Source organism: Myotis lucifugus, unplaced genomic scaffold (genome assembly GCF_000147115.1).
Source record: "Myotis lucifugus unplaced genomic scaffold, Myoluc2.0 scaffold_431, whole genome shotgun sequence".
In the NCBI taxonomy this organism is placed as follows: Eukaryota; Metazoa; Chordata; class Mammalia; order Chiroptera; family Vespertilionidae; genus Myotis; species Myotis lucifugus.
Window position 1 is genome coordinate 755413 of NW_005871479.1, and position 19150 is coordinate 774562.

The window sequence follows — 19150 nt, forward strand, 5'->3', positions numbered from 1 at the left end:
ATTGATTGGTCACACACATATTTTTCCTTCCACCCGCCTCACTTCCCCACCTCAGAGAACACGAAAGGGCACCCTGCTCATTCACCAACTGCAGCTCCTGGCGTGTTGAGCCGCAGTAGTTCCAGGGACAGGAAGCCCTCAGCCCTGCCTCACGGTCGCAGGCCTGGCACCTGTCAGTGGGTGAGAGAAACTCCTAATGAGATGTTGAAGCCAGAAGCACACGCCGGCAAGTACCTGTCAGCGTGGAAGCCCGGTGTGCAGTGAGCAGACAGGGAGAGCCGTTTAAATCCACTTAGGAATTCTATTGACTCAAAACCCAAACAGTCTGTTTTCTGTTCATTTCCCCAAAGCAAATGGACTGCTGGAGAGGGATGCCTCTCCGGAAAGAGCAATGATTTTCCTTCCCTCCTGGAAACGGCATGCACCGGGGAGTTGACTGCGTGTGTGTGTGTGCGTGTGTGTGTGTGTGTGTGTGTGTGTGTGTGTGTCTCCATGCACGCGCAACCCATCTCATGGGAAGAAGCCCTGAAGACAGTTCCCAGTCAGTAAGCCAGGCTTCCGAAAGACCCGTTTTTAATCTTCTGTTATCAGAAATATTGCTTCTTGTTCTTTTGTTATGACAGATGTTGAGAGGGGTTTGTTGGTTTTTTTTGTGTGTTTTTTTTTTCATGCTGAATGCCACTCCATCTATTTCTGATGTTTATCATGTTTGCACGTTTTCAAATGGCAGGCTTTTACTATTCAGTGGGAGGACACAGCCCAAACATACCCCCGCCTTTGCAGTCTAAAGTTCTCTGTTTGCCTCTTTGCTCTGCGTGGCTGAAATGATTGGGAAGATCTTGAGGTGGAAATGTGACATGGATGGCTTTTGGGAACCTTGTACATCCTGTGACAAATACTACTCCGTGTCTCAGCGTGTCAAAAAGGTTTTTCCTGCTGTGGTTAACTGTCAGGACTATGTCTCCAGTTTTGCTTAGATAATTAAAGAGAAAGGTGAGCCCGGCCGGTGTGGCTCAGTGGTTGAGCGTCAACCCGTGAACCAGGAGGTCACAGTTCCATTCCCGGTCAGGGCACATGCCCTGGTTGTGGGCTTCATCCCCAGGAGGGGGCGTGCAGGAGGCAGCCGATCCATGATTCTCTCGCATCTTTGATGTTTCTCTCTCTCTCTCTCCCTCTCCCTTCCTCTCTGAAATCAATAAAAACATATTTCAAAAAAGAGAGAGAGAGAGAAAGGAGCTTTCCTAAATCAGAACAGGTAGGAAAGATTTAAGTCACATACTGATGATATAATTAATTCTTAGTTGTAAATTCATGGTGATGGTGTTAATTCTCTCCCACAATCCTCTAGTCATTGGAGGCATGGGAAAAGCAATGGAGCCTTGAAGAAGGAAATATTTGCTTCTTTTTTAAAAAATATATATTTTATTGATTTTTTTACAGAGAGGAAGGGAGAGGGATAGAGAGTTAGAAACATTGATGAGAGAGAAACATTGATCAGCTGCCTCCTGCACACTCCCTACCGGGGATGTGCCCGCAACAAAGGTACATGCCCTTGACCGGAATCGACCCCGGGACCATTGAGTCTGCAGGCCGATGCTCTATCCACTGAGCCAAACCGGTTAGGGCGAAATATTTGCTTCTTGATTTATTTCATTTTTGTTCTTTAAAAAAAAAACACCAAAAAACCACACACAACAACTCTGTAACACACGGGTCTACTCTTTGTTCTTATTTCAGCTGCTTATGAAACTTAGCCTAAGGACTCCGGGTTTTCTTTGTGTGTGTATGGGTTTTTTTCTTTTTAACATTTTAGAAGGAAATGGACAATGAAAAAAATGGTGATTTTGCCTTTATTTGTATGTAGTCTCTATGTTTAGGTTATAGAATTGGCATTCTCATTCTTTTTCTTACGACAAGTGCCACTCTTGCTTTATACAGAACAGAGGAGCATTATGAAATGTGAAGCCTGGGTCTCGAAAAGTTCCATGCTCTCGTCTCTCCCATCATGCCGTAAACGAGACCCCAAGTCATGTGACTCTTACTCATGCCCCTGGGTGCTTTCAAATTCGTAAGAAGTAAAATCCACTCTCCCTCGAAATCTAAAAAACACGTTGTTCGCCGCTGTGACATGGTTTGCTGGTTGAACGGCACCCGCGGCTATCACAATTTTTATTACTCATTTCCCTCGAATAATTGGAAGCGTCCTATGGTACGGAAAACGTCAGAGCGTGAGGCAGCAGGTCTGTCTTTCTGAATGGATCCCCGCGACGCCTCCTGGGGAATCGGGTAGCAGCCGCAGATGTAACGTTGTGTTTGCTAAACTGTGTTACCGCCACATTCCCCGGTTCCATCGGAAACGTGTAAATAAAGCCAGCGTGGAGCCGATAGAACTGCCAGATAAGCTCAGACAGCACGGGGCGACATGAGTAGGCTTGTCCTGGAAGTTCATTGCTTTTGAAACTTAAATCAACCCCAGGGCTGTTTTGACTGGACCGAAAGTTGCTTGTTCAGCCTTTTGTCCCTTTGCATTCTTTTTTATTTTCTCTTTACATATTTTATTGATTTCAGAGAGGCAGAGAGAGAAACATCAATGATGAGAGAGGATCATGGATCAGCTGCCTCCTGCACGCCCCCTACTGGGGATTGAGCCCGAAACCCAGGCATGTGCCCTGACCGGGAATCGAACTGTGACCTCCTGGTTCATGGGTCGAGGCGCAACCCCTGAGCCACACCGGCCCGGCTCTTGGCATTCTTGAAGGGGACGGGCTTTCGTGTGTGAAGTGCCTAGTGTACCAAGTGCTGATGTGTTGTTTACCTCTCCAAGGACTCCCTATGACCTCCCTTTTCTAGATAACAAATTTGCAACTTGGAAAGGGATCAGGAACTTGCCTCCATCACAGAGCGAGGAGACCACAAGAGCAGCATTAATCAATAAATATATATATATTTTAATATATTTTATTGATTTTTTACAGAGAGGAAGGGGGAGGGAATAGAGAGTTAGAAACATTGATGAGAGAGAAACATCAATCAGCTGCCTCCTGCACACCCCCTACTGGGGATGTGCCCGCAACCAAGGTACATGCCCTTGACCGGAATCAAACCTGGGACCCTTCAGTCCACAGGCTGATGCTCTATCCACTGAGCCAAACCGGTCAGGGCAAAAATATATATTTTTTAAATGCAGCAGCGTTTGACTAAGAAGCCACAGTGCTAGGAAGCCATAGCGTCTACATAGCCAACATGCCACGTTGTTACCTGCCGGAACCATCTCTGAGGCACTGTGCCGGGGGGTGGGGTGGGCGCAGGGGAGCTGGCCGATAGCCTGGTGAAGACAAACGAGGAAGCCAGGGTCAGCCAAAGGGAATGACAGAGTCCCTGGCAGACTCATCGCCCCAACGGGGAGACGAAGGTCTTGGCTCCATGGGGCTTCCATTCATCCTGGGAGCACGGGAAGCTTGCACACCGAGAGTGCTTGCATCTGGATGGATGGGCAGGGCATTTTGTGGGTTCAGTCAGTACTTACGGCCCAGCTGGTGTGGCTCAGTGGTTGAGCGTCGACTATGAACCAGGAGGTCACGGTTCGATTCCCGGTCAGGGCACATGCCCGGGTTGCGGGCTTGATCCCCAGTGTGGGGCGTGCAGGAGGCAGCTGATCCATGATTCTCTCTCATCATTGATGTTTCTATCTCTCTCTGCCTCTCCCTTCCTCTCTGAAATTAATTAAAAAATATATATATATGTAGCCCTAGTCGGTTTGGCTCAGTGGATAGAACGTCAGCCTGTAGACTGAAGTGTCCCGGGTTTGATTCTGGTCAAGGGCACATGCCTGGGTTGTGGGCTTGGTCCCCAGTAGGGAGCCTGCAAGAGGCAGCCGATCAATGATTCTCTCTCATCACTGATGTTTCTATCTCTCTCTCTCTCTCCCTCTCCCTTCTTCTCTGAAATCAGAAATAAATAAATATTTATGTTGCAAGAAATGTGACATCTCTTAGAGTCACTCTGCGGATGATAACCGTGCTATTATGTAGCACAATACACTCCTTTCTAGACAGGAACAATAACGAGAGCGTAACTGCGTCCAATCTTTCTTTTACGTTTCTTAGGAATCCGAGAAGAAGGGCATCATCGAAAGAATCTACATGGTACAGGACATCGTTGCCACAGTTCAGAACATCTTGGAGGAAGTAGCTTCCTTTGGAGAAAGAATTAAAAAGTAAGTCCTGCCTCTGCATCGTGGTGTTTGAATTAGAGCTGCCATCCGCTAGGGCGAGTGCGGGTGGGGAGCGTGAGGTCAGAAAACGCAGAACCCCAAAACTGCCGCCAGGGTGTCAGGCAAGCCCTGTTCACTCTGGCTGGTGTGCTGTTTGGGCTTGTCAGGCTCACAGTTGGGCAATGCCTCAGACCTGGGGTGACCAGATGGCCCAGCATAACGATGACTAGTGTCCCGCTCACTCTGAAAAAGACCCTAGATTGGGTGATGAACTACATTTTAAAAAAACATAATTTCCTATTCACAAATGAAAAGGGAAGCAGATAGGTTTTAAAGGAGTCTTTTTTGTCGGAACCACGTGATGTTAGGGGAGAGATCGGACCAGCCCAGAAAGAGATGTACGAGAGAGACAGACAGAGGGCAATGCTGACGATGCCACAGATTGTCAGCTTCTCTGAGAATGAGAAGAGACAGACAGCTGGGCATAGAACCGTTGATTGGGGGCTTCAGTAGGTGCAGGCCATTGTGCCAAGGCTCAGAGCTCAAGACCGTGCTAGGTACAGGGACCTGTAGGTGAGTTAGCGTGTCTGTGCCATAGGCCATGGTCCTGGCATGCCTGGAGGTGAGGCGGATCATTCAGGGACTTGAGTGGCTTGCAAAAGTCAATGAAAAAAAAAAAATGAGCCCTGGCTGGTGTGACTCAGTGGATAGAGCGTCAGCCTGCAGACTGAAGGTTCCCAGGTTCGATTCCGGTCAAGGATACATGCTTGGGTTGTGGTCTCCACCCCAGTAGGTGGCGTGCAGGAGGCAGCCGATCCATGATTCTTTCTCATCACTGATGTTTCTATCTCTCCCTCCCTCTCCCTTCCTCTCTGAAATCAATAAAAACATATTTTTTTTAAAAAATTGAGTGAGGATGAGAGGCTGTGGAGGGGGGGCAAGCCCGAGGAAGGAAGGCCGTGTCTTTGGTGAAAGCGTCTCCGAGCCTGAATGTCTCACAGACAAACGTGGCTGTTGTGCGGCTGGTAATGAGCAAGGAAATGTGTCTGACGGCAGAAGAGGGCAGAGTGACCGGAACAGGCCCCCACTCTCTCCAGAGCTTCCGAGGGCCGGCTGCCCCGGCACAGCTGTGGTGGCCACGGCCAGGACATATTTTCAGCCATGAACAGGGCACTGTTCCGCCCAGCTGCGACACAGGAAGGCTCCGCTCCTATTCATTTCTTGGGCCATTCATGAGGACAGTGACCTCCGTGTCCCCGCTGGGCACCCCAGGGGGCTGTCCTGGGTAACTCTGTCGGAATTCCATTGTAATTCGGTGCTGAAGGACCATGGAAAACTTCCTCCCAGCTATTGGCAACCCGCACATAAAAAACTTACATAAAACCCTGAGAGTGAGGCTCCCCAGATGGGTTTGCATGTACATGAAATGGTGTGTATTTTCTTTTTTAAATATATTTTTACTAGAGGCCCGATGCACGAAATTCGTGCATGGGTAGGGTCCCTAGGCCTGGCCGGCGATCGGGGCGACCAGTGGGGTGATCTAGGGGGTGGGGGGGAGGCCACCCTGCTGGCACCTGCTTGTCTGGCCTGGGGCCTGCAAGCTGGGGGTAGCTCCTGCATTGAGCATCTGCCCCCTGGTGGTTAGTGCGTGTCATAGCGACCGGTCATTCTGCTGTTCGGTCAATTTGCATATTAGGCTTTTATTATATAGGATTGATTTCAGAGAGGAAGAGAGAAGGAGAGAGAGAGAGAGAGAAACATCAATGATGAGAGAGAATCATGGATCGGCTGCCTCCTGCACGCCCCGCACTTGGGATGGAGCCCATAACCCGGGCATGTGCCCTGACTGGGAATCGAACTGTGACCTCCCGGTTCCTAGATCGATGCTCATCCCCTGAGTCACGCAGGCCGGGCAGTATTGCAGTCTTTAATCACTTTTGAGTGCCAAGCCTTCTCCTGGGAACTACCGGGTCCAGGAAGCTCAATGGCCATTGGTCTGGTGACCTTCTCCTGAAGAATGTTTTTCCAGTGCCCAGTCGTTCCGGCAGACTTTCTCTCCAGGTTTTCCAAGAAACTTTCCCAATTGACCAGTGGTTCTCAACCTTCCTAATGCCTCGACCCTTTAATACAGTTCCTCATGTTGTGGTGACCCCCAACCATAAAATTATTTTCGTTGCTACTTCATAACTGTAATTTTGCTACTGTTATGAATCGTCATGTAAATATCTGATATGCAGGATGTATTTTCATTGTTACAGATTGAACATAATGAAAGCATAGTGATTAATCACAAAAACAATATGTAATTATCTATGTGTTTTCCGATGGTCTTAGGCGACCCCTGTGAAAGGGTCGTTTGACCCCCAAAGGGGTCACGACCCACAGGTTGAGAACCGCTGCAATGGACTGTTTCCACTTGTATGACTAAGAAGTAAACATGAGCAAATGAATCGCTGTAGCTGTTCCAGCCTCAGAGAAAGTGACATTTCTGTGGTTTGCCTGCAGCACGTTTAACTGGACGGTGCCGTTCCTTTCATTCCTGGCCTGTGTGATGCTGGCGGTCGCCACCATCATGTTGTACTTCGTTCCACTTCGGTACATCGTGTTAATCTGGGGTAAGTGTGGCACGGTCCTTTGGCTAGCAGTCCATTCCAGGTAAGAACCAAATACTCATTTTTAAAGAAATACATATTTTTTATTGATTTCAGAGAGGAAGGAAGAGGGAGAGAGATAGAAACATCAGTGATGAGAAAGAATCATGGATCGGCTGCCTCCTGCAGGCCCCCCGCCGGAGACCGAGCCTGCAACCCGGGCATGTACCCTTGATCGCAATCGAACCTGGGACCCTTCGGTCCGCAGGCCGACGCTCTATCCACTGAGCCACACCAGCCAGGGCCCATTATTATTCACTTCTTAAAGCGTGACTGTAAACTTTCAATGTGCTCCTGCCGGCAATTAAACACGAGCTGAAAGAAAGCGTATAGGCCACCAGGAATCCAGGACCTCCCTGAAAAGGCCAGCTTGGGTGAAAGACCTGCATCGCTATTGAAAGGGCTGTTGCATAACTGTGATCCAATGAAAATGGGATCGTGCGTGTGACTTCCCTTCGGCTGTCGTAGCCATAAATCCCCTGGAATGATATATGGCTGTGGTCCCGCAGCCTTGCGCTTGCACTGTTATTCAAACAGTGAGCGAACACCTGCATCTTGCCCTTCGTAGTGTGTGAAAGTAGCCAGGTTGCTCCTGACACTTCGTCTCTCCTGGAGGAAAACGTAGCCCAACCCAATACTTAAACCCAGATGCGGTGGGGGTACGGGAGGGCCAGGAAGGAGAGGAAGGTATAATTTACCAGGGGAAATGGTGCGCCCATATACAGGTTAGCTGCTTTTAAAAAAGCAGAAACCAAAACGGAAAACTGGAAGTAAATCACATGACCTGATTTACCACCCCGGCCCGCAGTCGGACAAAATCCGAGCAGCTTGGTGAGCATTTGCGATGGTCGCTGGGTGGGCTGTGGGTCGATGCGGGAGGGTGCCTTGCAGGAAATTAAGTGGGAGAAGCCATCCGCCTTTCCCCACAAGAGTCTGTGTCAGGCCTGGTTTTCCGTTACTTGGCTCCTGTGACGGCTGCGGCCTTCTCAACCGTCGTCACCATTAGGATCTTCAGATATTGAGATGCTCAGACAGGCCCGGCCGGTGTGGCTCAGTGGTTAAGCGTCGACCTATGAGCCAGGAGGTCACGGTTTGATTCCCGGTCAGGGCACATGCCCGGGTTGCAGGCTCGATCCCCAGTCGGGGGCCTGCAGGAGGCAGCCGATCCATGATTCCCTCTCATCATTGATGTTTCTATCTCTCTCTCTCCCTCTCCCTTCATCTCTGAAATCAGTCAAAATATATATATATATATTTTAAATATATTTTTGATTTTTTTACAAAGAGGAAGGGAGAGGGATAAAGAGTTAGAAACATCGATGAGAGAGAAACATCGATCAGCTGCCTCCTGCACATCTCCTACTGGGGATGTGCCCGCAACCAAGGTACATGCCCTTGACCAGAATCGAACCCGGGACCCTTCAGTCCGCAGGCCGACGCTCTATCCACTGAGCCAAACCGGTTAGGGCCATATATATATATTTTTTAAAGGTGTCCTTTGGAAGCTTGCAATCTGAGTGCCTTATAACTTTTTATTCCAGCTAAGTTTTCCGTAGTCCGTCTCAGTGCATTGCGGGCTACCCCTGCCCTCTCTGGTGCATCGGAGCGACGATGCAGGTTCCTAATCTTCTCAGTAACTAAGAATGTGGTGTTTTGATCGGCTGGGATCTTATCCCTGCCTGGCTGTTCATTGTAAAGGCTCCAGATGCGCACACTGTATATAATTAACAACAGAAGATATATCCTTTCTCCGCGCGTCTTTGTCTCGCTGCGTCATTTTGCCTTGTCTGTTTCCTTTTGCCAAAGAGCCCATGCTGCAATTAATGCCTTTAGAGGCACACAGCCAGTGGATTTTAGTTTAAAGGAATGCGCAGGGGGGAGGGGGGAGGGGAGGGGGGAGTTTTTGCTAGAAACATCAAGCTTGCTGTGGGGGTAGAGGGGAGACAGACAGTGCGGCTCTGACTTGGGAGAAAAGGGATCATTTGCAAGACGCCTTCTTCCCCGGCCCAACCACCCCGCTTCCATCTACCCGTGAACAGTGGCCTGGCCGCCATTTGCAAAGCAGATGTACACACCTGACCCTCTCTCTCTAAGGCAGTGGTTCTCAACCTTCCTAATGCCGCGACCCTTTCATACAGTTCCTCATGTGGTGGTGACCCCCAACCACAAAACTATTTTCGTGGCTACTGCATAACTGTCATGTTGCTGCTGTTATGAATCGTCATGTCAATATCTGATATGCAGGATGTATTTTCATTGTTCCAAATGGAACATCATGAAAGCATAGTGATTCATCACAAAAACAATATGTAATTATCTATGTGTTTTCCGATGGTCTTAGGCGACCCCTGTGAAAGGGTCGTTTGACCCCCAAAGGGGTCGAGACCCACAGGTTGAGAACCGCTGCTCTAAGGAAATGCCTGGAGGTTGGCATTGTGTCAGGTACAGGGCCATCCAGGAAGTCCCGCCCTTAGATGAACGTAAAGTCATCGTCAATGAAATTAGAGAAATGTCAAACCGTGTCTGTGTTAGGGATCATTATACAGTTCACTGTGCCTGGCCAGTGTCGCTCAGTGGTGAGCGCCAGGAGGCCACGGTTCAATTCTCAGTCAAGGGCACATGCCCGGGTTGCAGGCTCCATCCCCAGTAAGGGGCGTGCAGGAGGCAGCCAATCAAATGATTCTCTCTCATCATTGATGTTTCTCTCTCTCTCTCTCCCCCTCTCCCTTCCTTTCTCAAATTAATAAAAAGTAAAAACAAAAACATACAATGAAACTGACCTGGGCTGGTGAATAGGAGCCAGTCAAGGTACACACCTCAGGTGACAATTCACTCAGCGTTGCTGAAATTAACAAGACTTCCCGCTACGACCCTTGTTACACAAGCTCTCGGTGGCAGAACCTCAGAAGGCCACCTTAATTTTTCACCCTCTCAAACTCAGCGTGAAAGAGGGTTGGCATTTGCTGAAAAGAATATCGTTTCTGAGTAGTGGGTGCAGGCGAGGAGCAGCCTGGGAGCCAGAAGGGGGTCAGAGGAGCCCCCCTCTGGAGAGACCATGGACAGAGCCCCCTTCCAGTCGCCACGGCCCCCGGCTGAAATGAGCATGGACTCCGTTGCCTGGACCAGCCCACGCCCCCCGGGCTGCCGTCCATAAATTAAGTTAGCAAACCCCGGGAAGATAATTTTCCAATAATAACTCTTCACAGTTTCCTGCCGCCTCGAAGTACAATCAACATGTCGAGTTCTGTTCTGCAGGGAGAGAGGCGAAACCTGTGAAAATGAGTTGGAGGAGGCGGGGGGAGATAGATTTCTGCAGCTTCTTTTTAACAACAGCAAACCCCCCCTACCCCCGCCCCCCCCAACACACACACAACTCGGGCCTCGCACCTCCCACGGCTGCGCTGGGCCCGCGGCCCCCAAGCTGTGACTTGTTTGGGCTGATGAAGGTCTTTTCCCACCTGGGACACGTGTTTCCCTGGCAGAGGAGGCTGTGAATCAGTGTCGCCCCAAAACGCCAATGAGCTCCCCGGTTTCCGTGGGTGTCTCGGCCGCCCCGCTGCTGGGATCGTAATGGGATTTTCACAGCCGGGGAAGGCAGGGCCCCGCTCCCGCAGTCCCTCCTTCCTTCCTGCAAGAAAAGGCGTTTGTGAATGATTCCACATGACAGCAGCGTGGGCCTGGCTGGGGGTCCAGGAATTGTCTTCACACTAATTTCTTTCTTGCGAACGCCCCTCCTCCCCCAGTCGGGCGAGTTGGAAAGGTAGACAGACAGACAGACAGACGATGAGATCTCCCTGTGTCTCTTCTATTTTTCAGGCATCAATAAATTTACTAAGAAGTTCCGAAATCCCTATGCCATCGACAATAACGAGCTACTAGACTTCCTCTCCAGGGTACCGTCTGATGTTCAAAAGGTACGTAATGAACGAACGGGTCACCATCAGTGCCCACCCCCCCCCCCCCCACACACACACACACGGGAGTCTGGCCAGCCCCAGAGCCCGAGGCTGTGCCAGTGTGTGAGTAATTGCGATAACGCTTCGGAAACATGCTTACAGAGGCCTGGCTTGCAGGGAGGCAGCCAGAAACCTTTGTCCCAAAAGCATGAGATGATTGGGGGAAATTATCCTGAAAAAGAGCCGACTTAAGAACAGTCTGGAACTCACGCTGCGCCTCTCGGATGCAGGGGTCTCGGTCCCTGTCGGGATCGCTCGCCGCCCCCAAAGAGGATGAGATGGGCTCAGTGCATGGGCGAGTGGGAGGTCCGAAAAGGGGTGGCCGGCGTTTTATGGGGAGTAGGGGAGAGGAGGATTATTCTCTTTATTCTTGTTGGCTCTGATGATCGCCTAGGCCCCCCTGGTATCTCGTCCCCTCTAAAGATTTAGGGCTGCTTAGGGCAAAAGCCCAGACTTACTCGAATGCACATAGAGGCAGAAACGGCGTGAGATGATTTGAGATCAATCAGAAGTATTATCCACAGGCAGTGGTCAGTTAGTCCAGCGGCGTCCTGTTTCTGTGGAGACAGAGAGATTAGCTAAGGGAACAATACCAGCGAGTCCCCTCAAGAGGCCTCATCTGGGCCCCCACCGATCAGGCTGCTGTAAGCCCGGGGGGCAGGCAGCCGTCTCTGTAATGGAGAATTAGGGATCAGAGAACCGGTAGACGGGAGGCCATGGCGTGAAACGGCATCACGGTGACCAAAGACACAGTGTGTTAGCATCTGGGAGCAGGTATCGCCTTTCGTCTTCGGGCCGCTGTGACATGATGGTGTTCGGGAACTCGGGTGGCTTCCAGGATGTAGGGCTGGAAAACCCTAGCATTTCTTTCCCCTTCCTTCCAAATTCTAGAGATTAAAACAGAATCCGTGATGCTATATCCCTTTAGCGTTCATTTTGATATAGTTCTCTATTAAAATGTATTCCACAGCCCAGCCGGGTGGGGCTCAGTGGTTGAGCGTCAACCCAGGAACCGAAAGGTCCCTGGTTCGATTCCCAGTCCGGGGCGTGCAGGAGGCAGCTGGTCAATGATTCTCTCATCATTGATGTTTCTATCTCTCCCTCTCTCTTCCTCTCTGAAATCAGTACAAATATATTTTTAAAAAATATATTCTACAAAATATGAATTTACTCGTTGACATTTGCATTGCACGATTATAAAATAGTCACCTGGGCCCTCACCGGTTTGGCTCAGTGGATAGAGCGTCGGCCTGCGGACTGAAAGGTCCTGGGTTCGATTCCGGTCAAGGGCATGTACCTTGGTTGTGGGCACATCCCCAGTAGGGGGGTGTGCATGAGGCAGCTGATCGATGTCTCTCTCTCATCGACGTTTCTAACTCTCTATCCCTCTCCCTTCCTCTCTGTAAAAATCAATAAGATTTTTTTTAAAAAGTCACCTAGCCCTTGCTTGTTCTGCACTGAAGATCCACAGGTATGTCCCCCCCTATCCCCCAGGGCACCTTCACAAAGCACTGTGAGGAAATCAAGCTTTATTGGTATTTCATGCATCTGCTCTTGACCTACTGTAGCTCAGCGTATGTGATGTGTCCTGCTGCCCTTGGAGAGTTTGGCACAAATGCTCCAGGTGGTGAGCACAGGTGGCCTGCCCTGCAGTCCTTTACATGAAGCCATCCCGCCATCAGCCTGTGCAAGCTCACACACAGTAGGGTTGCAGCGAACGGGCACTTGAGTGGCAATGTGAGGGTTTGCCCGCATCCCTGGAGCATGCCAGTTGCCATCGAGCCTGGTCAGGGGTTGTCTGCGCACACAGCAGCCCTCAAGCGGTCATCCAGTTGGCGTCGGCAGGAACACACAGAAACACAACAAAAGAACGTCCCAGAAAGATACAGTTCGCCAGTGAGATCCTCCGAGTATCGCCAAGAGCACTTTCTAATAACACAATAGACAGTTTGCCACTAAGGACTCCCCACCCCCACCCCCCGTTCATAGTTATCACAGATGTTTTAGCCATTCCATTGGAAATGAAATTCATTTTTAAGAGAAATCTATAGAAGTCTGGGGCCAGTATCAATTTCAACATTATTTCCCTCTCTGGCAAAATAAATGGTGTATCATTTGCAGATATTTCTCCCCCCCGCACCCCAAGATTTTAGATCTTTTTAAATGAGTAACGTGTAGTAAGTATCATATACTAAGACAAACATTCCCAAGGGGCTGATACGAAGCTTGCTTATGGTGCAAAAGGGTCGCGCACACACCACCGAAATCCCCCAGCAGTGGCCAGGGCAGGTAGAAGAACCCCACGCATCTCATTAGAAAAAAAAAAAAGAAAAAATCTGCTTTTAATATTTTGGTTTCCAGAAATGATGCATGACTCCTCAAATCCTTCCTGTAATTAATCCCCCCATGTTCCTGTGTTTAGAAAATGATTCATTACCTTTGAACCTTCCTTCCTTTGCCTCGGCCCGTCCCCGGGGGAGCCATTAGCACACGGTGCGGGGAGCTAGGGTTACCGAACCGCCAGCGTCACGTCTGTTTGTTTTCACAGGTGCAGTACGCGGAGCTGAGGCCCTGCAGCAGCCAGAGCCCCCTTCGCAAGAAGCGCAGTGGGCCCTAGGACTCACGCCGCCCGTGGCCGCCAGCACCCCGTTCTGGGTTTGGGCGATGGGGCCCAGGGTATGGCTCTCTCCGTGGCACCGCGGTCAGTGCCGTTCGGACACACGTGTCGTGCGGTGCCCTGTCTGTTGTCTCCCCCCTTCTTCAAGCGCACAGATGCACACACGCACACGGGGATGTGCACACGCGTGGATGTCCTAGCGGCACAGCCGGCCAGCCCAGCAGGAGGAGGCGATCCGGGGACTGAAAGACTCACATCCCTTCTTATAGAGGAGAGAAAGCCAGGCTGCCGCGGGGCTGAACAGCCAGGAGACCCCTTGCATTCGAGAGGGACTTTGAACTTGTGCTCATACCTCCAGCGGCCGGTTCTCAGGAGGATTCCCTCATTTTCACTCCCCACCCCCCACACTCCTTTCCCATGATGCTTCCTGTGAGTCCGTTGTTGTTGTTTTTTCCCCCTCTGAGCTAACAAGTCTTTGATAGATATCCTCTACCCAAGGAACGCATCTTATCAATAGACTAGAGGCCCGATGCATGAAATCTGTGCAAGAGTAGGCCTTCCCAGCTGTGGCAGCTGCCTCGATCCCTCCCTCACAGCCGAGGCGGCTGCAGCCCCAGCTTGGTCCGGAAGGATGTCCAGTCTAATTAGCATATTATGCTTTTATTATTATAAATTATTATAGATTTTTCAGTAATGATCAGGATTAGCCCCGATCCTTGGGGAAGCGTTCAGCCGTGATTCCTGAAGATCTACATGTCAAATCTCAGTCAAGTCCTCGGCGCTGGGAGCCATCCTGCATCGGGGCCCGTTGCTGGCAATGGGTGCCGGGAGGGTCGAAAGGGAGCACTCGTCCCAAAAGTGAAGGGTTCCTGGAAGTATCCGGGTGTCTTAAAGCACCATTTCTTCCGATTGTACTTTGTGCTTATTTCCAAACTAAAATGTCCACGTGATGGCTTCAGGAAAGGGGAGGGAATGAATGAAAGAAGGAAGGAAAGGAATGAATGAACTCAGAGAGTACTTAGGTCAAGGCCCGGGAGCAAGGGATGAATACATGTGGGTGCATACGCGGTGGCCATCATCGCTTCATTTGCTCGCATTTTTGAGCAGAAAGTGAAGATATTTTAGCAGCCCCAGCTGATCATTCGTTCCTCGTATGGGTACAATAAGTTACCCGTAATAATAATATTATCTCACAGCCCTATTCCTAGAAAAGTACCACTTCCGTCAAGAGTCAAGAGTCCCCGATTCCTGCCGGCCCAGCATTTCACAGTAACCTCCCCTCGTAAAAGTTCCAATTTTGTGCACATAAATGATATGAAAATTTCTTCTCAAGCGACATGTAAGTTGTAAAGACTGTATTTTGTCCACACATACTTTGTATGTGCCGTTATATATATATATGTATATGTAATATATATATATTGTAAAGGAAATTTGAGGGGGAAAAAGATCTGATTTAATAGTGAGTTTTACTATGGTGTTCCCCCCCCCCCCATCCTCCCTCTCTGGGTTGTAATTTAATAATCTTCAAACAAAATGTTTATGAAACATGCCAAAGATTCTAAACCTTATCATCCCCCCGTGTCTGTTTTTCTTCGGATTATATCTTCCCGGGTTTGCTTTCGGCCGGGCCAGATTTCTGCATGATTTGATTTACTTCACGTGAATGACGCCGGCTGGAAAGGAGTCCTGCAGAAATTATAAAAGCTCCAGTAAATCTCTTGGTTGTACATACAATAGATACCCAAGAACCTCTTTTGTGAAACCAGTTACTCAGTCTTCTGTGTAAACAATGCCTCATTGTCTCGCTCCCAGCTATCATCTCGTTTGTCCCCGTCTATCATTCCGTAAGGGCCCCCGTCAGGCGTTTTTTAAACAGACATGTGAGATCAGATCAGTCATTGGAAGGAAAACGTTCTTCGGCGGCAAAACAACCCCGTATTTATTCAAACGCGGAACCGATGCTTTATTGTTGTTCTCTTTCTATAGAATTTCAAAATGAAATAACACTGCCTGACCAGAAGGCATCGTCAGCTAGACCTGCTTCCTCTGCAGCCCCCCCGACTGGAATTCTCAGCGTCAAGTTTAGGCCACCACCGGCCACTAGGATGCTGGGCCCAATCAACCCTTAATAAGCTGCCTGTGGAAAACAGTTGTTAATCGATTAAGTAGACACTGGACGCAAAAGCGGAATGGGAGTTGTAAGTGCAATGCGAAGGTTTCTGTACGTCACCAGGAATTTGTATGGGGCCGGCCTATGAACCAGGAGGTCAGGGTTCAATTCCCGGTCAGGGCACGTGCCCAGGTTGCAGGCTCGATTCCCCAGTGTGGGGCATGCAGGAGGCAGCCGATCCATGATTCTCTCTCATCGTCGTTGTCTCTCTCTCTCACCCTCTCCCACTCTTTGAAATCAATAAAAACATAAGGGAAAAAAAACAGGAAAGAGAGCCAATGAAAATAAACACTTAAAATTGTGTAAGAGCTGGGAGTAAGTTTCCACAAGAAACCCAAAGGAGACGGGTCCCACACCATCTTACTGTGTGTGAAATTCAGTTTAATCAATCGTCAGCTTTTAAAGATCTTTTTTTTAATCAGTACTAACTGATCACCTACTAAAGCATTAAAGAGGCTTCTACGCTGTCTTCACAGGAGAAGAAAGGCATTTAAAACAGGAAGAAAAACGCCGAAACCGGTTTGGCTCAGTGGATAGAGCGTCGGCCTGCGGACTGAAGGGTCCCGGGTTCAATTCCGATCAAGGGCATGTACCTGGGTTGCGGGCACATCCCCAGTGGGAGATGTGCAGGAGGCAGCTAATCGATGTTTCTCTCTCATCGATGTTTCTAGCTCTCTGTCTCTCTCCCTTCCTCTCACTAAAAAATCAATAAAATATATTAAAAAAATAAAAATAAAAAAATAAAAATAAAACAGGAAGAAAAATGGCTTCTTAGAAAGGGAAGGAGGTCCCATTGGCTCATGGGAACACAAATAACTTCTAGGGAAAGCAGGTGTGTCCTTAGAATAGAGAGAGGATGGTTGCGAGGCAATATCTCTTTAGGTGCAATGTTTTCTTGTTGTCTCAGGTGATGACAGTCTATCTTCCCAGGTTGCTGTTGGAGAGGGAATTTAAACAATTGAGTTCTTTTGGGAGGCTCTCCTTTTATTCAGATAAAGGCATTGGGGGGGGAGGGGATTCCGCTATCTGTTGATTCTCAAATGCTTTCGGCTCAAAATAATTTCATGCCTCAGTGGCATATGCTGGACTCCTTCCATAAGCTATGCCTGCAGACACACATACATGTTTGTAAAATTACATAACATCTCAAAATTGGTCCACGGACTCCACCTCAAAACCTGTGGGTTCAGGCAAATCATTCAACGTTCCCTCTTGCTGCATTTGAAACCTCAGGGTGAAGAGAGAACGTTTTCCGGAAGCCCAGTGTCAGTGGCCTGCTCCCTGCCAGAATTCAACTCATTTAATCCAGCTTTTCTCTGGGAAATATTTTATTAGGTCTGTCTTTCTAGCTGAGAAACCCTGAGATTTCACCATTTGTCTGCCCGTTCCTTTAATTCATTATGATAATACATACAAGCCCCGCCTTTGCATGTATTTTCTTTACTAGATCAAAACATTGGTCAGGAAAGTAAAAACACATGAAATCATTTGTTGAACTGCATAACAGATAGCTCTAGCCTGACTGATTTTGTATGCATCCATCAGATTTCTATCTGGTAGTGGTAATTTTGACCTACTTAATGGTTAAGGCTTGCCTTGAATTTGTTTTTATTTTTTGTATTTTTACTCCCAAAAGGCCGGCATAAGCCGAAGTGGTCCAGCCACAAAAAAAAAAAAAAAAGGACAAGCAGAACTTTCTCTGACAGCAGATTGATTTCAGTGTTACCTAGCATAGGACTCTGATTAGAGAAGAAAAGCCCCTTATTATATGAGAATAATAGCGTCTGTGCCATAGATAGGTAGATAATTTCACTTAAAATTACCTGAAATATTTGTGCTGTAGAATCTTCTCCTCCAAATTATTAGTAAAGAGGCTAAAACTGGATAGCACACGACCTTGGTCCCATCTGCCCATTGACCAGACACCTGTCTTGAACTAGACCCAGTAGTAGCTATCATTATCACCACCTTCAAAAATAGAAGGGGTTTGCAACCTACTCGTTTGGTTTTTCTCCAGCAAAGTTAACCTTGGAGCTTTGTGAGATCCCGCTGAATCTGGTACAAATTATATTTAAACGGCAAACAGATCTTATGGTTATTTCTAGAAAACCGCCCTCCACTCAACTGTTCTCAAGTATAAGCTTCATCATTTGTAGTAGCATAACCCATATAATCCTATCCTATATAATAAAAGGCTGATATGCAAATTATCCCCTTGACTGGGAGTTTTACCAGGGGGCGGGGCTGGCCAGCCAACCACCCTCAGCCCTTCCCCCTGGCCAGCCCTGCAGGATCAGCCCCAATTGGGGCAGGCAGGCCGGACCCCACCCATGCACAAATTCGTGCACTAGGCCTCTAGTTTGCTAGAGGCAATCATACCAGTAGGGACCATTTACTGATGGTCATTTATATTCAAGGCACTTTGGGAAATCATCGTTTCAGTCCATTACAAAGGTATTTTGCATAATGAACAGGGTCTGTTTGGGCTGAAGGTTTTGATCTGTGCTCCAATTCTTGATTTTTACATGAACCCCTTCAAAAGAGTCACGGTTTGGGGGGCCAGGGCGTGAGGGCAAATACTCTTGGGTCTGAGCAATTTTAGGACGACTGACTTTTAAATGATGAGGCTCTCCCCGCCCCCCATAGTCCTTTTCCTTGCTTCCTATACATCAGTGGTTCTCAACCTTCCTAATGCCTCGACCCTTTAATACAGTTCCTCATGTTGTGGTGACCCCCAATTTCATTGTTACAAATTGAACATAATTAAAGCATAGTGATTAATCACAAAAACAATATGTAATTATATATGTGTTTTCCGATGGTCTTAGGTGACCCCCGTGAAAAGGTCGTTCGGCCCCCAAAGGGGTCGCGACCCACAGGTTGAGAACCGCTGCTATACATGGTTACTTGGTCAAGCGGCCCATTTCTACTGAGTATTCATCTTGGCTGTTCTGTGAATGGTTTCCAAATGAAGTGCCTCTTTCGTTTTAATAATGAATGCCCCCTTTTCTCCTAATCTAAGTTTTTAGCCTCGATTTGGGTTAGTCATAGTCCTGAGGGAGTATGCAGGCATGCAATTCACATGTGGTCCCAACACTTCCCAGTACGTTGCACATCTAGGAGTTTCCAACTTCTTTCCCAATATCCTGATCCTCTATCTGCGTTTCACCCACTTTCTTTTATAGCTGTCCGTTCTCTAATTCGAAAGCAACAAAAACGTTACAGGTCCTACGTAGGCCTCATTTAAAAGGAGAGAAAGAAACCAGGGAGGGCTGGTCGACCCCAAATTTGGACTATGCCGAAATAGAAGCCAGGTCTCCTTTCTCCGCCTGCTTGCCGTTCATTAGTGTTTGACTGTTGCTGGCTTGGAGTTGGCTGAGCTCAGTGACTCCGAGCCAGAAAGACCGGTTCAAGTCCAAGATTTGTACTGTGATACAATTCCCTGTGTGTCTTTCGTCAACACACTGATCTTCCCGGAGCCTCAGTTTCTTTATTTCTAGAATAGGAATAACGGAATCCCGATGGTGGAGGTTTTGCAAG

The 19150-nt window shown here is 48.5% G+C and overlaps 1 protein-coding gene across 10 annotated transcripts in view; it reads left to right on the forward strand.

Annotated features, from left to right (window-relative positions):
* MCTP2 (multiple C2 and transmembrane domain containing 2) overlaps nucleotides 1-15784 on the forward strand; it is a 110032-nt gene extending 94248 nt beyond the window's left edge. For 5 of the 10 annotated variants that reach the window (XM_023744144.1, XM_023744147.1, XM_023744146.1 and 2 more), the window contains 4 exons: nucleotides 4107-4216; nucleotides 6719-6828; nucleotides 10681-10778; nucleotides 13369-15013. In XM_023744144.1, the coding sequence (XP_023599912.1) occupies nucleotides 4107-4216; nucleotides 6719-6828; nucleotides 10681-10778; nucleotides 13369-13437 (387 nt within the window). In that variant the 3' untranslated portion in view covers nucleotides 13438-15013. Of the gene's footprint in view, nucleotides 1-4106; nucleotides 4217-6547; nucleotides 6699-6718; nucleotides 6829-10680; nucleotides 10779-13368; nucleotides 15014-15426 lie in introns of those variants that run through there. The other 5 variants (XM_023744145.1, XR_002826260.1, XM_023744150.1 and 2 more) reach the window with 5 other exon arrangements.
* Nucleotides 15785-19150: the final 3366 nt, after the last annotated feature.